General features: G+C 38.2%; 1 protein-coding gene across 4 annotated transcripts in view; it reads left to right on the forward strand.

Annotated features, from left to right (window-relative positions):
- Arid4a (AT-rich interaction domain 4A) overlaps positions 1–16,890 on the forward strand; it is a 74,169-nt gene extending 57,279 nt beyond the window's left edge. For all 4 annotated transcript variants that reach the window (XM_004871104.3, XM_004871105.3, XM_021249215.2 and 1 more), the window contains exons 20-24: positions 843–1,982; positions 2,154–2,258; positions 4,722–4,928; positions 5,544–5,690; positions 15,043–16,890. In XM_004871104.3, the coding sequence (XP_004871161.2) occupies positions 843–1,982; positions 2,154–2,258; positions 4,722–4,928; positions 5,544–5,690; positions 15,043–15,146 (1,703 nt within the window). In that variant the 3' untranslated portion in view covers positions 15,147–16,890. The remainder of the gene's footprint in view (positions 1–842; positions 1,983–2,153; positions 2,259–4,721; positions 4,929–5,543; positions 5,691–15,042) is intronic.
- The last annotated feature ends 1,083 nt before the right edge of the window (positions 16,891–17,973 follow it).

The raw sequence follows: 17,973 nt of genomic DNA on the forward strand, positions 1-17,973 counted from the left end.
TACACTTTTTTCACTTAAAAAAATACATTCAGCGTTTGCCTTTTTGAACTTTAGTATATAAGTGTGATGTGGGCAGGATGTTTATGTTTCACAGTTCTTACGTGGTCTTGGAATCCTGCTTTATTAAAGAATTGTCTAATGTAAAGGGAATGATTTCTTTTGCAAGCAGGTGGCTTGCCTGGACTTTCATGTCTGTTAATAAGAATATTTAAAGTTTTGAGAATTCATGTTGCTCATTTTAAATGTCTCTTCGTAATTAAGTGAAATATCATATTCCCTTCTTAGCACACAAAGTGACCATCATACATATTAATCAGTATCTACTAGATCTTAGGTCAGACCATTTAAGATATTCATATTTCACTACTAGTCCTTTGACTTTTTTTATTATGCTACACTGTGGTCTAAATATACTAATGAAGATTACAAAGTAGCTACTTACACAGAATTGAATATTCTATGTAATATATTTTCACACATTTTACTTTGAAATTCTCCCTAAAATTCAGTACAAATGTCATGATTTATTTTATATAGGAAATTTGTGTAGGAAGTATTCTTTTTTGTTTTTCTTTTTGAGACAGGGTCTCATTGTGTAGTTCAGGCTGGCCTTGAACTTGCTGTGCAGCCCAGACCCAAATTCACTGTGATCTTTCTTCCTCAGCCTTCCGAGTGCTGGGATTACAGGTGTGAACCACCATACCCAGCTTGTATAGGGAATATTCAAAGGCCTATGATTAAGAGGAATTTTTGTTACAATACAACATTATTAAGACATGATCATAAAGTTTTATTATAAAATTAGTAATGAAGCCTGACTAATACAGTATTTCCTTTTGCAGACTCTTGTTCATCTGATAGTGAAACAGAAGACCCTTTAGAAAAGAGTTTGATAAATGAAGAACTTTTTCCTGATAATAAAGAAGAATTAGAAAAAAATGAAAATTTAAATGATGACAAACTAGATGAAGAAAACCCAAAGATAGCTGGACATATGGTAAAAGAAAATGACAGAGTAGCAGTGCAGCCTTTAGAAACCCTGCAGCTGGAAGTTGGAGAGAATGAACAAATAGTACAGCTTTTTGGAAACAAAATGGAACAGGGGGAGGAAGTGAAAAAGGAGGCAGAAAAATCTCCAAAAGGCAAGGGAAGGCGAAGCAAAACAAAAGATATTTCTTTAGAAATTATAAAGATTTCATCATTCAGCCAGGGTGACACAGGAAGTGAGCCTCATGTAGAAGCTCATAGTCTTGAATTTTCTTCATTAGACAGTAAAAACTTCTCCTCTGCTGCCGGAGATGAAATCGACCAGTATGGGAAAGAAAGGAAGTTGAAACGGAAAATACTAGGACACTCATCACCTGAGAAGAAGCTAAGAATGGAGAATGGGATGGGAATGACGAACAGCGTTTCTCAGGAGAGGACCAGTGACTGTATTGGATCCGAGGGGATGAAGAGCTTGCGTTTGGAACAGCACTTTGAGCCGGAGAATGAAGGGATGCCGTCCTTGACAGCCGAGGCCGGCCAGTGCAGACAGGAGTTGGCCTGTGAGGAGCTCGAGCACCACACCAAAGAGACTGCCAGCACGCCCCTCAAGGAGGAGGACGCCATGCCGCTGATTGGCCCCGAGACCCTGGTTTGCCACGAGGTGGACCTGGATGACTTGGATGACAAGGACAAGCCGGGCACCGAGGACATGGCCGTGCAGAGCTCCGAGGTCAGCTCTCTGGTCTCTGTGCCCCACGCGCTCCTGCCCACCAGCCAGCACGACTTATCAGCAGCATCGCCGCTGGGCCTGAGTCAGGATGAGTCCCGGAGCGTGCGGAGCGAGAGCGATGCCACCGTTGAGGTGGACAGCACGACCGAGGAGTCCCCGGAGGGTCCCAGTGAGCGAGAGCGCCCTGTGGCCAGCAGCTTCGAGGCCAGCTCAGGCCCTGCTGCCTGCAGTTTAAGTGCACAAGAGAGAGAGAGCAGAGAGAAGGGTAAGACTAGCCAGGGAAAGAATTTGCCTTACATTAAAACCAAACATGGATGCTGGGAGTTTTAAGTACTGCCTTTTATTTTCCTGTATATATAGGGATCAGTGTACAGTAAAGTAAATAAACCTCTGCTCTTTTTTCTTTTTCTTCAAATTCTCTTTCCCCTTTTTTCAGGTCACAAAAGGCCAAGTGACGGAAATGGTGGATTAATGGCAAAAAAACAAAAGCGTACCCCGAAACGAACAAGTGCTGCGGCCAAAAGGGAAAAGAATGGAGCAGGTGGGCGCTTCCGTGCTGACCAGTGTGCAGTGGCAGTCGTTCCTGCAGCTGGGTGGTTTGATCATTGGTTTATTATTTTCTGAAAATAGCCACTTTTTTCTCTTTTTTTAGTTTTTTGAGGTAGAATCTCACTGTGTAGTCCAGGCTGGTCTTGAACTGGTAGCTCTCCTTCTGCCTCAGCCTCCAGAGTGCAGCCACATGGTTTGAAGGAGTTTTTTTTTTTTTTTTTGGTACCAGAGATCGAACTTGGGACCTTCCACTTTCAAGGCGGGCGGCGGAACCACTGCACTAAATCCCCAGCCCTGAAGGAGTCTTAAGAGATGTGACCAAAATAATACATGATCTGCACTTGGGTCCCATTGCTATGAGGTGTAGGTTGGGTCAAGCAGGGCTCTGGGGATTAGATGTTGACCGCTGCGTCATAGTTCTGTAGCATTAATGGTGATTGTAAAGACGTAGCCACGAATTCAGAGATTGTTTTCTCTTCAAGAAGTGTATCCTCCCTCACTCGCCTCCCTTGAGGGTGGGACCTGCTTCCAACATTAGAAGTGGTGGTGCCTTCAGAGATCACAACAAGCACTGCACAGTCCTCCCTGCCTATCGGATCCCTTCCACTGGGGCAAGTTGGCTCCCGTGCTGTGAGGCCATTCGGGCAACCGAAAAGCCCTCGAGGTGAGGGGCTGGGGATTGTCCAAGGCGTCTTGGAGACACATCCTCCAGCTTGTGCCAAAGGCCTGGCTCCAAGTTCAAGTGCAGCCTCAAGAGGTTTCTGAACCGGGTCATACAGTTAAGCTGCTTCTTGATCCTGCCCTCAGACACTAGGACATGTTTGTTTCAGACGCTTGTGGTTTTAAACTTCGGGGTTTGGGGCTAATGTATAATGCAGCAGGAGATAACTAGCACCCAGAGAATGTTTTTGTAAGAAATCACACACAGGTACTCAAGGGTGGCAAGACTGCTTACTGTCTAATAGGTTAGATAAAATTTTTTGATGTTGTTTATACAATTTTTTTCTAAGTCTGAAGATTACTTCAACTAAAAAGTTTAAAAGATTTAAAAAGAATCTTTGGCTGGGGGATTTAGCTCAGTGGTTTCGCCGCCTGCTATGCAAGTGCAAGGACCCGAGTTCGATCTCCAGTACCAAAAAAAAAAAAAAAAGAATCTTTGGCTTCACTAAGGCAATAAAAGGAAGGACAAAATAAAAAGATTTGAGAAATCAGTAGGATTCACGTATGAATGAAAAGAAAGAGGACCAAAAGTAAGACTATCTAGGGTAACCTTGTATAGGAGTGTAGAAGTGGACCAGAGGCAATGGTCAGTAAATGCTGAGTGAGTTGGAATAAGAAGTTTTAAATACTATAGAATTTGGCCAGTAGTATTTGGGACCCTTAAAAAGAGCACAGAGGTGAGCTTAGAAGGTCTGGAGGTAAGGAGAGTAGAGTTTTTCTTTCAAGAAATGTGACCCTGGGCCAGGGGTTTAGTTCAGTAATTCTGCCACCTGTCTTGCAAGTGCAAGGTCCCAAGTTTGATCCCCGGTACCAAAAAAAAAAAAAAGAAAGAAAAGAAATGTGACCCTAATAAAAGGGAAGGAAGTGTCCACTGAAAGGAAATTTTTCTCCTCCCGTCCTCTCTAAGGTTAGGAAAGTTCTAAGCATGGGAGTAGCCTCTGGGAATGGATGAATTTGAAGGAAAAAAAACATGTGTAATTTATGTAGGGACATTCTAGAGGAGCTGGAGTAGATAGTTCTAAGAGTAAATGAAGAGATTATTTCTTTCAGAAAAAGACTTCTCTTTTTGAGGTGAAAAAACAATTAGAACAGATAGGAAAGGAAATGGGGAATTGAGCATGCAACCTTCAACTTTGCTTTTTCAGTAGGCAAGCCTAGCTTTTGGCTTTCGAAAATGAATACTGGATGTAGAGTTTGAAAAAAAAAAGAAAAATTGAGAGTTCCACCTTGTTATTATGGAAAACCAAACCCTCCCCTAGGATAGATTGGTGAGAATGAAAGGCAGGCTTGTAAAAAAATACCTTCTCACATTTTACTCTATTTTAAAAGTTGGGTATGTATCATCGAGATTTTTTTTTTATACTTTATATACAGTTTGAGTTGGTCCTCTCTTGAATTGTTTTTATGTTTTGCTTTCATATAAATTGAGTAGTACTATATTGTTTTATGACCTTTCTTTTTCATTTAACAATATATATTAGCTTGCCATTTTTGTTCTAATGAACTCTAGCTCATTCTTTTTAATAACTTTAGCAAAGTGTTCAGTAATACATAATTTTTTAGTCATTTTTATACTGATGCGTGTTTCTTTTTTTTAAACTGCTATAAACCTCTGCGTTTATACTTTTTTTTTTTTCTGATACTAAGAAGTGTAATGGCATGATCTGTTCCACTTTGCTCTCTGAGGGTTTATAAACGGTAGTCTCTAAGTAAACTTTTGTTATTCCTGTTACAGGACAGAGCAGTGATAGTGAAGATCTTCCTGCCGTAAACAATTCAAGTAAATGTACTCCAGTTAAGCATCTTAGTGTATCTAAGCCACCAAAGCTTGCTCGGTCTCCTGCCAGAATCTCTCCTCACATCAAAGATGGAGAGAAAGAGAAGCAAAGAGAAAAGCATCCCAATTCCTCCCCCAGGACGTATAAGTGGACCCTTCAACTCAGTAAGAAGCTCATAGATAACCTGACTGTATACCGTAAACTGGAATTTATCTTAACCTGTCAGTTTGGCTTAGTGCTAATAAAATAAGGAGTAATGAATTAACAAGTCTTAGGTATTCCAAATCAGTAAGCACAACTTGTTATCTTAATGCAAATGTGCACTTTTATAACACCACCTCGATAAGTATTACAAGAAGATGTCCAGTTACGAAGCATGTGTGAATTTTATAAATCGGTGAAACCGAAGTGCCCTTTATATATAGTGCTTCATGTTGACATTTTCTTATGTTTTTATGATCACTTAAGTATTACATGTTTAATACAGAAAATCTGGAATATATAAACAGCTCTTTTTTTATTTTTTGGTACTGGGGATCAAACTTGGGACCTTGTGCTTGCAAGGCAGGTGCCAGAACCACTGAGCTAAATTCCCGGTCCTAAACAACTCTTAATAATGAATTTAACTCAGGTCTTCCCAGTCTCAAGAGCTTCATTTAGCGTAAGATGATAGATATTAATAAACAAGAGCTTTTGTTAATTTTTAAAAGAACTACCATGGTTTTTTTTCCACACAGAATTATTTTTAAATCCCAGTTAACTTTTTTTTCCCCTTTTAGATGAATTAGATAACATGAACAGTACAGAAAGAATCTCTTTTCTCCAAGAAAAACTACAGGAAATCAGGAAATACTACATGTCTTTGAAGTCTGAAGTTGCAACCATAGACAGGCGCAGAAAAAGATTAAAAAAGAAAGACAGAGAAGGTAATTTTATCAAACTTCCTCCCATTTTTCCAGCATATATATCCTATCACTTTTGGAGATTTATCGGTCTCTGAATGTACATATTTGTCAGTATTTCCTTCTCTGTTGCTGTTGTTTAATGAGTGGTTTCATAGCCGATTAATCAGAAGGAGACTTTGGAACAGCAGCGAGGCCTGTTTTGTAGCACATGCCGTTGTGCTAAATGCACAGGTTCTCAGGAAGAGCTTCCTTCCTCAGACATCCACTCTGCTGCACATTCCTGTATCGGCTGTACAATCACAGGCACTCTCTCTGTTGTTATAAGGCTCACCAAAGTGAATAAGGCATAAGGCTTGTTCTCAAGATACTCTTGTGGGGCCATAAGTCACCTGCTGAGCAGCTGTACTATAATGGGATGCAGCTCAGCCACATGCATGGGACACACCATGTGCTCAGCACCCTGTGGGGTGATACAGGTACATGACAGTTAGGTGGGACAGTGTAGGACAGTGTGTGTCCTAAAGGGGACGTTCACCAATCTAGGAGTCTGTAGGAGAGGTGACTTTGTAGTGATCACACAGAGAGTAGTGTCTTTGAGTGAGACCTTAAAAATGTATGGGGGTGACTTTTAGTTCAGTGTTTATAGACGTGTTTATATTCGCTAGATCCCTAAGCTCTACTAAAGTACCAGGAAAGAAATTAAGAGCCCTGTGGCCCAAATTCACTAGTGATCAGATTGAAGCAAGGGGAAATTACTACGCACCAGTAGAACTGTAGGAAAAAGTGTAAGAGTTGTTAATGCCGATTGCTGGGAAAAATACAAGGAAAGGGTAATTTATGTCTTTCTTGTGGAAGAACACATTGGTGTAACTGCTTGAGTAATACTGTATCCCCAAAACTGGAGGTGCATAGCACATTAATGTTATTTCTAGATGTATTTGCAGTATGCTTTGTCTTTAAGACAGGGTTTCATTCTGTAGTCCAGGCTGGCCCTAGACTCACTGTGTAGCCCAGGCTGGCCTCCGACTCTCGGCGATCCTCCTGCCTCAGCCTCCACTTCCTCTTGCCTCCCCTCCCTTCACCCATTCTTCTCCTCTCTATTTACAAAGGCTTTGTTTTCTTTCTTTTTTTTTTTTTGGTACCGGGGATCGAACTTGGGACTTTGCGCTTTCGAGGCAGGCGGCAGAACCACTGAGCTAAATCCCTGGCCCTTGTTCCATTTTTTACTTCTATTCTTTCTTCCTTTTCCCTTCTTTCCCTTCCCCTCCCTTCTCCCTTCTTAAGCCTTCCCATTTGAACGTGTTCTTCCTACCTCCCAATCCATCCTTCATTGTGCTCCTTGTTTACCCTTTGGGGTTCTAACACAAGAGAAATAATACAATATTTCACCTTGTATGTCCAATTTATTTCACTTAAGATTATGGTCTTGAGGTGCATCCATTTACCTAAAAACAACTCAAGTTTATCCTTCTTTTTGGCAGAGTGTAGTACTCCACTGTATATAAATACCACATTTTCTTTATCTTTTCATTCATGGGCACCTGGGCTGTTTTCAAGATTTAACTATTATAAATTGTGCTGCTATAAATAGGGGTATGTTTACATCACTGTGGTATGATGCTGTTAACACTTTTGGGAATAAACCTAGGAGGGGATCAGATAGGTCAAATGGAACCTCTCAATTTCAGTTTCTTGAAGAATCTCCATACTGATTTCCATATTGGTTGTACCAATTTACATTTTCACCAACAATGGGTAAGGGTTCCTCTCTCCCCACAGCCTTGCCAGCATGTGTTATTGGTTGATGATAGCCATTCTTTCTGGGGTGAGGTGGAATCTCAGTGTTGTTTTAATCTGCATTTCTCTAATGACCAGTGATGTTGAGCATTTTTTCATATATTTATTTGCTGTTTGTATGTCTATTCACTTCAGATGCCCATTTTGGATTGGGTCTTTAAATTGGGGGGAGGGGTCTGATTTTTTTTTGAGTTCTTTAAATATTCTAAATTTAGTCCTTCGTCCAAAGATTAGCTGGTAAAAAATTTTTTCCCAGTTTTTGAGTTGCCTCTTCAATCTGTTGGTGGTGGTTTCTTTTGCTGTGCAAAGCTTCTTAATTTGATGTGATCCCAGTTATTGATGCTTTGTAGTATTTCCTATGTGACCAGGGTTTTGTTCATAAAGTCTTTACCTATTCCTATACCTTATATAGTTTAACCTATTCTCTCTTCCAGCAAATTAAGTGTTTCAGTTTTAATATTTAGATCCTTGCTCCATTTTTATTTTAGTTTAGTGCATGGTGAGCGATATGGGTCTAGGTGCAATTTTTGGTGTGTGGAAATCCAGTTTTCCCAGAATCTTTTTTTTTTTTTAGCCACTGAGCTAAACCCCGGCCCTCTCCAGCACTATTTTGTAAAGTAGCCGTCTTTCTTCCAGTAAAGGTGTTTGGCTCCTTTGTAGGTAGTTGAAGGGCTGGAGATTTAGCTCAGTGGTTCCACCACCTGCCTCTCAAGCGCACGGTCCTACCTAAGTTCGATCCCTGGTACCACAAAACAATAAAAATAAAAAAGATAAGGTAGTTGAGTGTGCTTGGAGTTGTTTCTGCATCTTGTTCTATTCCATTGATTGTTATGTCTGTTTTTTTTGCCAGTACCATGCTGTTTTTATCACAGTAGCTTTGTAGTATCCCTTTCAAGTAAGGAATTGTTATGACCCCTGCCCCCTTGTTACCCAGTATTGCTTTTGCTATTCTAGGTCTCTTCTGGTTCCACATGAATTTTAGGATTGTTTTATCTGGTAATGTGAGGTATGTTTTGGTATACTGGTGCCTCAATTCATGAACTTAATTTGTTCCACAATTCTGAAAAGATGGCCACATTCATGGTTGTGTGAGAAAGATCTCCGTGGTCACACTTCCATTTGTGAACCAAATCGTTCAAAAACAAAAGCATTTGTTGCTGGGGATTTAGCTCAGTGGCACCACGCCTGCCTCACAAGCCCAAGGTCCTGATTCGATACCCCGTACCCTAAAAAAGCATTTGTGAATCAGTGTGCCACTATGTTATGATTGAGACTGCTTTAAATCTGTGTAACAGTTTTAGAAGTATGGCCGTTTTCACTCCAGTGGTTCTGCCTACTCAAGAACAGGGACTAGGCTGATATAGGGATATCTTTCCATTTTCTCATATCCTCATCAGTTCTCCTTTTTCAGGATACTGTAGTTTTCAGGGGCCAGGGATTTATCTCAGTGGCACTGTGCCTACCTTGCAAGTGCAAGGTCCTGAGTTAGATCCCGGTACTGGAAAAAAAAATACTGTAGTTTTCAATGTATAGGTCTTTCATTTCCTTTATTAGATTGATTCCTAAGTATTTCAGTTTTCTTGATTCTGTTTTGAAGGATGTGGTTTTCTTTAATTTCTTTCTCCATGAGTTTGTTATTTTTGTACAGGAAGGCTATTGATTTTTGTTGTTGTTTTGTTTTTTGGTACTGGGGATGGAACTCGGGACCTTGCACTTGCACAGCAGGCGCTGGAACCACTGAGCTAAATCCCTGGCCTGGCTACTGATTTTTGAATGTTAACTTTGTATCTTGCTATGCTACTGAATTTGGTTATTAATTCTAAGAGTCTTTTGGTAGAGTTTTTGGGATCTGGTGTGTAGAATATGTCATCCACAAATAATGATAATTTAACTTCTTCTTTTCCTATCCTTATTCCTTTTATTTCTTTCTCTCGTGTAACTGCTCTGGTTAATGTTTCCAGAATTATATTGAACAGGAGTGGTGATAGTGGGCAATTTTTGTCTCCTTCCTGATTTTTAGAGTGAAAGCTTTCAGTTTTTGACCATTTAGTATGATGTTGGCTGTTGGTTTTTCACAGATAGCTTTTTATCATATTGAGATAAAGTCCTTCTGTTCCAATTTTCTGTATGTTTTTTGTTATGAATGGGTGTTGGGCTTTGTCCAGTGCTTTTTCTGCTTGTATTGACATGATCATGTGGTTTTTGTCCTTGGTTCTGTTAATATGGTATACTACATTTATTGGTTTGCATATGTTGAACCATCCCTGCGTCTCTGGAATAAATCCTACTTGGTCATGGAGTATAATCTTTTTGATAATTTACTACATTCTGTTTGCCAGTATCTTATTGAGGATTTTTGCATCTATGGCCTATAGTTCTCTTTTTTGATTGGGTTCTTCTCTGGCTGTGGTATCAGGGTAATGCTTGCTTCCAGGAATGAGTTTGAGAATACTGCTTCCCTTTCATTTTTTTTTTTGTTTTCCAGGTACTGGAATCAAACTCAGGACCCTTGCGCTTGCCAGGCAGGTGTGGTGCCACTGAGTTACATCCCAATCCTCCCGTTTCAATTTCATTAAAGAGTTTGAGGAGTAGTGGCATTAGATCTTTTCTAAAGTTCTTGTAGAATTCAGCAGTGAATTCATCAGGACCTAGGCTTTTCTTTGTTGGTATTTTTTTTTTAATTACTTCAATTTCATTGACTGATACTGGGTTATTTAGGATTTTTATATCTTCTTGATTCAGCTTGGGTAATTCATATGTATATAGGAATCTGACCATTTCTTCTGCACTTTCCATCTTATTAAAGTACAGGTTCTCGAAGTAGATATTGATGATCTTCTGGATTTTTGGAGGGTCCGTTGTGAACCAACTCTTCAGTTTACTAATTCTTCATATTGTTTTCTTACTCTCAGTTGCATTAATTTCTGCTCTGATCTTTATAATTCCTCCCCCCCCCCGCCCCCTCGTATGAGCTTTGTGTTTAACTTGCTCTTTCTTTTTCTAGGTACAACATTAGGTTATTTGAGCACACTCTGTTTTTCTGACATGGGAACTCACCAGTATAAATTTCCCTCATAGGACTGCTTTCATTGCATTCCATACATTCTGGTATGTTATATTGGCATGGAGCACTCTGAATGTCTACTAAGCCCATTTGTTCAAAGGTTTGGTTCAGCTCTGATATTTCTTTGTTGATTTTCTGTCTAGTTGATCTGTTTATTTGTGACAGTGGCGTATTGGGGTCCCCTATTACAATTATATTAGTGCTTATCTTATTTTTGATATCCATTAGTGTTTATATAGGTGCTGCATCAGTATTTGGTGCATATATATTTATGATTGTTATCTCTTTTTCTTGGATTGTGCCCTTCACAATATGTAGTGACCTCCTTTGGCTCTTCAGATCAGTCCTGGCTTGAAATCCACTTTGTCTGTAAATAGAATAGCTACCCCTGTTTTTTTCTGGGTTCCTTTCATATGGAATATTATTTTCCATCTTTTTACTGTCAGTCTATGAATTTCTTTTTGGGTTAAAAGTGTTTCTTTTAGGGCTGGGGTACCAAAAAAAAAAGTTTCTTATATGGAGCATATTGTTGGATCTTGTTTTTGGTTTTTGGTTTTTTTTGGTACAAGGGATCGAACTCAGGACCTTGTGCTTGCAAGGCAGGCGTGGTGCCACTGAGCTAAATCCCCGGCCCTGGATCTTGTTTCTTGATCCATTTTGTCAATCTGTTTCTTTTGATTGGTGAGTTGAGACCATTCACATTCATGATTATAACTGATCTGTATTGACATATCCTTGTCATTATTTTCCTGTTGTTGGTTCCCTTTCTTTCCCTTTTATTTAATTGCTTGCCTTACCTGGTGGAATCATTCTATTGAGATTCTTGGAATTGTTCTCTTTTTCTACAGCATCCTTCAGAAAGTTTTGAAGTGCTGGTTTGGTGCTCATGAATTTCTTCAGGTATTCTATATCATAGAAGTATCTATCAATTTTGAATGATAATTTTGGTTGGAAGTTGTTTTCTTTTAGGATTTGAAATACTTCATTCCAAGCTGATTTTGACTTAAGGGTTTGAATTGGAAAGCGTACTGTGATTTTGATGTGTTTTCCTTTATAGGTGATTTGTTTCTTTTCTTTAATAGTGTTTAGTATTCTGTCCTTCTGTTGTATTTCTGGAGTCTTGTCTATCATATGCTTTGGGAAAAAAATTTTTTTTTTTTAGTCATGACTATTTGGAGTTGTATATGCCTCACTTATCTGTATATCAAATTCTTTTTCCATGCTTGGAAAGTTTTCTGCTATTACTTCGGTGAACAGGATTTTTTTTATGTCCTTTGTGTTATCTTCTGATTCTTCATTGATTCCAATTAATGTTATATTAGTCTTCTTTACATCGTCTAGCAGTTAGTTGTTGGATTGATTTTTCATGGTCCTTTGTTATTTTTAGGAGTTCTTTTATTTGATGATCACCAACCACAACCTTGTTTTCTAGATTTGATATTCTGTCTTCACATTGGTTGACTGTGCTGTGTATACTTTCAGTAGAATTTTTGAATCTCTTGGATTTCAATTGGAGTCTGTTTTATGGAATTTACTTATTTTCTTTGTTGGGCATCTTGGTTTCCATGTCTTTTCTAAGCTCCTCCAGTTGTTTCTTTTCTATCTGTATCTACTCTAGATTCACTAATCATTTCCATCATTGTGGTCATCATCTCTTTTAATTACCTCTGGTTTTTGTTCGTTTGTTTTTGTCAAGATTTATTGATCTGTTTTGTTACTTCTGCTGGTACCATTTCATAGAATTCAGCTGAGTGGGTTTTGATTTTTTCCTTAATACTCCTTTGATTTGCCTCGGGTGAGTTGGGGATTATGAGTGGCATCTTGCTTCCCTGCTTTCTCATTTTCTATTTTTTTGTTTATTTGTTTTCTTTATTGAGGCTTATAAATTGTTTATGATAGGTGGCTTTATTACTAGTATCAAGACCTCTTTAGAAAATGATTACTTTTCAGAGATGTCTTCTGAGTGCAGCTGGCTTTTGGCTTTTGAAAGTCTATCCCAGGATCCTGCCTCTTTAATTTATTAGGGATGAAAGGTTGCTGCGTGTTTGGCCTAGCTCCCAGTCCTTTGGTACTGGACTATAATATTGTTTATGCCCGTCAGACAAGCCTGGTATTGGCATACAGGGAAGATCAATTGATCATAAAAACTGTCACCTTGGCTAAAGTAGTACAATCAGTAATAACAATAGCATCAAGCCCAGATTGGAAAATGACCAACTGTGATAACTATTAATTTGTTGCCTTTAACCAAAGGTACAAGATTTATAGTTATATAACAAAATCTAAGATAAATCAGAAAATTTTATTCAGTAAATATCCACTCAGTAGAGCAATTTTACCCTAAGGGGAGAAAATTTAAAAGGAATAAGAGGAAAAAATAGAGAAATAAATGAAGAGAAAGAGATTAGAAGCAAGGCTGAAGGGCAAGGGAAGATTACCCAAGCCTCGGGAAACTGGTGAAGAAGAGAGAGAAAGAAAAAAGGAATAAACAAAAACAAGAACAAAACAAACTAAAAACAATGTTCACATTCAAAAAGAAAATAAAAACAAAAAAATGAACAACAAAATTCCCACAAGCAATGGAAAAAAAAAGAAATTTCTCTGTGATTTCAAGCCTGTGATTATCTTCTGAGATTTACATTTTTGTGGTAATGTGCCATTCAGGGTGTGACTCTACTCTTGCTGGTAAACTAAGGAAGCAGTCAGAGCCCAGATCCTAGCTGTATAATTTCAGCAAGCCTGCAGTAGGATTAGAGTGGGATGCTGGTTCTGGTGCTTTCAAATACACAGAAGTTTAGGCTGATGTTGGCCTCTGGTCGTAAGGTTAGAGCCTGAGTCATCTAGTTTATAATAAATACTCTGGGTGTCTCTTGCTGGCCTGACCTCAGCTCCCTGACCTTGGCTATCTCCTGTGGTTGTCCCTCACCCAGTCACTGTGGCTTTTTAACACTGGGAGCCCTGAGATGAAGCCAACCCACAGTTGCTCTGAGTCCCAGGTTTAGTTGGTCCCTCTCTAAAATGACATCTGATAGGGCCAGGGATTTAGCTCAGTGGTTTCACCGCCTGCTGCGCAAGCACAAGGACCTGAGTTCGATCCCTGGTACCCCCCCCCCCCAAAAAAGACATCTGATAAGCACTCTCCCCCGAGGACTTGGCAGTCACTTGGACTGGAGTAACTCACCAGCTGTTGTAGCACACGCCATCCACTACTCTGCTCCACTTGTGTGTTTCTCCGTGGAGGACTCTGGAGTCACCACTTTCACTGTGTCTCCATAGATTCAGTCTTCCTTTCTCACACCAGGAGCCAGGACCCAGGGAGAAAGTGAAGATTCCCCCATTTTCTACATTGAGGTCTGTCTTTTTACTTTCTCTATGGGAACCAGTTTTCCCTTCAGATCCTTCCTGGGTCCTGGGATCCACCTCCTTCCTCTTTTTCTTCCCCAAGTTGTTATTTTCCAGGGTCTGGAGAGGTTGATTTGTTGCTTCTTAGTCTCTGCTGTCTTCCCAGCAGTCTTTTTCTTTTAAAGGCTAAACAGTAAGCAGTTTTTACTCTTAAAAAAAAGAGCAAATTAGTAAATTGAAATTTCTTCAGAGAGCCCTCCACTCTGGTTTTGTTTTGTCTTTTTCATTTTTTTGTAATGAGTTATTAGATTAAGACACCGGTTTCTAGCACACGTGGAAGAATTTGTTGACATGAGTCACATGTCTTACTGGTAGTTACACATACACAGAAATATACTTAAATCAATAAATACCAATAAATAAAATTAGAACAAAGTAAAACAGGAACAACTGGGCAAAGATTGGCAGGTGACAGGAGAGTTTTTCAAGGAAAACTCTAAAAGCCCAAGAGAAGATAAAAGAAAAAATTTTATTAAATGGTCAAGTGTCTCATGCACACATAGTCATCCTTAATCTATGTGATATCCTATTAAAGAATTATAGTAAAGCCATTTGAGCATTACTTTTCCTAATCACAGACCCAAATTTCCATCCTCATGATTCTGATACCTGATAGTTACTGGAAAGTCTCTGGGCTGTGTGAATTCTATTATAGTCTTATGACTCTACAATAAAGCAGAATCCCCTACTATAGTGAGAATTTATTTCAGGTTTAACTTCTTTTTTATTTGGACCAAGCCAAGTTCCTTCTTGGGATCTTTCAAGCAGGGATTTACGAGTTTATCTTTTATCTCTGCATTTTGTGTGGTGCCCCCTCATTCGACTTATGCTGGGGATTGAACTCGAGGGCTTGCTAAATCCATGCTGTACCCCAGAGCTGCACTCCCAAGCCCTGTGATATCTGTTTTGAACTGTTGACTTATTTAATTGATCAAAGGCTGATTCCACTCCCTTGAGCCGAAGGGAATACTTTGCCGGCCATTTGTTTTCCTTTCCTATAACATTCTAGCAGTGTATGATTGAAGTGAATAATGTTAAGAATCTTCTCATTTGCCCTTGGCTACATGTGTTTGTGTTTTTGAGTCTAATACAGTTCTTTTGATTCTGCAGTGTCTCACGTTGGGGCCTCCATGTCATCGGCTTCATCAGACACTGGAATGAGTCCCTCATCGTCATCCCCCCCCCAAAATGTCCTTGCTGTAGAATGCAGGTGATAAACATTTCCTCTGCCTTGCTGCCATGGACATAACTTCCCAAATCCCAACAGACAACCACAGAAAGCACTCAACTGGTTTGACATTGCTAAGTAGATCCTGTATGCTTCCCCAGGCTGGATTGTTATCTATTTCCTTCTCCCTTCTTTTTGCTTATTGCAAAAGATAAGCTGATAAATAATTGAAGGTTAGGCAGCCTGCCATATTTGTCAAAATTCCCCTCTTCATTTTTTGTTTTTCTTTTTTTCTTTTTTTCATTTTTGTGATATAGAAAAAAGGGCACTTAGCAAATTTGAATTTGTATAATAAAGCTTTCAGGTGTTAATGAAATCGTAGACAAGCAAGTGCACATGATAAACATCAAATATTACCCAGCTGAATAGTTACTGCTGCACTTTCCCTAACATGTATTTGGACACTTGGTGAGTAGGGGGTTTATGTTTTGTGTTTTTTATTGTTGCTGAGTTGTTTTTTTTTTTAGTGGAAGCACTTGCTCTTTAGAACTGCCAAAGTATACATTCAGCAGTGTGCCCGGGTTTAAAGGTGTAAATGGGACAAAATAAATTGTGAAAGGAAGTGTAGTTAACTGAAAACTACAGTTGTAATAAGTCTTCCACTTTTTATAGGACTTTTGAGCACACAATTATGCAAATATTTTAATGTTTATTAATGTGTACAGTGGAATTGTGAATAAGTTTTCAGTGGACTATCTTATCCCTTGACAAAAATATTTTGTCTTTTTTCTATGTAATTTCAGAGTTTTTATTTTGTTACAAAAATACAAAAATGAAATATATAACAACAATGAAGCTATTTAACAAGATTTCTAAAGCTGAAATTTTTGTGTAAAATAAGGTATTATCTTGCAACTTGTTAAATATATTTATTCAGACATTGGATGTTGTATTTTTATGTATTTTTAAAAATATTAATAAAATGGAAAAAAAGACAATTCTAGGTTAATTCACTCTTTGGATGACACTAGCTCTCAGCTGCCCCCTTTCCAGGAGGGTATATCTAGCAGCCCCACCTGTGCAAGGGACATGTGTCTCCGTCCTTCAGAACAGAGCTGTAAATGGGCATCTGGATCATTAGACTAGGTCCTTACTTAGAAACTTTGGCAGTCCTAGTATTTAAACTGTTTTGAGGATCAAAGTTTTGGTTGCCCTTAAAATGCTTTGTCACAGTTTTTATGTTTGCTATACTGCCGAATAAATTTTATCTCCCAAAGTTGAGATGCAACAACTAAGTAAAGCAATTATGTATGCTTTGTCTGTGAATTGTTTCACAGACTGATACATCTTGTAAATAATTCTCCCAAAATCATGTATTTAAAGCAGTTTTGCATATACATTATGTAAAAAGGTGATTTTTTAAAGAACAATTTTTAAATTCATGTTTATACATTGAGAGGGTTTTTTAAACCTCCTTTTCTGTGTTTCATATGCTGTAGAGTAATAATCTAGATGCTCTAGACTGTATATCAGGATTTGATTTACAAGAACAAAGAGCTAACCCTAGTGATGGCGCATAGCATTGCTGATACCATTGTTTCTTAATTTCATTTTACCATATTGTGAATTTGTGATTCAGATTCTTTCCATCTTCTCAGAGAATTAAAAACAAAAAAGTACCCCTGTAAAATGCACTTTTCTGTCTTTTCTTTGCAAAGCAGAAGTATTTCAATGTAAAATAAAAATGAAGCTCAGCAGTCAGTATTAATAAAGGCCATGTTTTAAACATAGGCTTTATATTTTTAGTTTTCATTTAAGTGATTGCTTTTTCCCAAATGTCAGTAACTTATAGTTGGAAAATCAGATTTCACAAAACAAAGCATTCTAGTATATTCTTCAGTCTTTACTATAAATATTTCTAGAACTTAATTATAAAAATGAAAAAGGTATCATTCAAATCTAGTTGGAACTACCTGTCAATCTTAAATTTATATGTTACATATTTTAATGATTTCCTTCCATAGCAATAATAATCTAAAGATAAGTAATAAATCTAAGATAACTGTAAGTTATCAGTTTGAGTACTGACCCTTGTATTTGATATAAATTTGGTAGTGAAGTATTCGAATGTTTCTAAAGAGAGCAAAATTACATATTCATTGAAGAGCTATATAAACGTTGCTTAAATCTTTTTATTTGGGGGCTGGAAGAGATTACAAAATTAAGTGAATATTGCCTAGACATACAGTTCATATATTGGGCATATTTGGAATTTACCTAAACTTCAGATATCTCTTGCATGTGACTAAGAAAGTAAAAGTATAAAGGCACTCTCTAATATCTAAAATTAAAGGTATTATTTATAAAGAGTATGATATTTAAGACTGTAGCTTTCTGTTTTAGTATTCCACTGAGATTTTATTGTTTTTGTATTAAATTTATAGTTTTCCTGTCCTTAAGACAGTTGTACTTAGCACATTTGAAAAAACCACTACGTACTATGTATGTGAAATTGCTTTGAATTACACAAATCTGTTATTCATTTGCTGTGTAAATTTGTTAATGAGCCCTGTAATTTGACATAGCTTTCACTTTGTGAAGATACTTAAAAGCATTCAACAAGAGCCTGGGATTTAGCTCAGTGGTGCCGCTATCTGCCTTGCAAGCTCAGGGTCCTGAGTTCGATCCCTGGCACCAAAAAAACCAAACCACCAGAAAGTATTCAACCATACACAAAATCTATTAACCACAAGTAATTCATCAGTCATTTATTATTTTCTGTGAGGCAGGTAGTATGCTAATTATGCTAAGAGTGACCCCGGAACTACAAAAGCAGACAAGACAAAAGAAGTTCCCTGTTTTCATGGAATGTG

Source organism: Heterocephalus glaber, unplaced genomic scaffold (genome assembly GCF_053883595.1).
Source record: "Heterocephalus glaber isolate CG9 unplaced genomic scaffold, H.glaber_assembly_v1.0 deba00001118, whole genome shotgun sequence".
Classification (NCBI taxonomy): Eukaryota; Metazoa; Chordata; class Mammalia; order Rodentia; family Bathyergidae; genus Heterocephalus; species Heterocephalus glaber.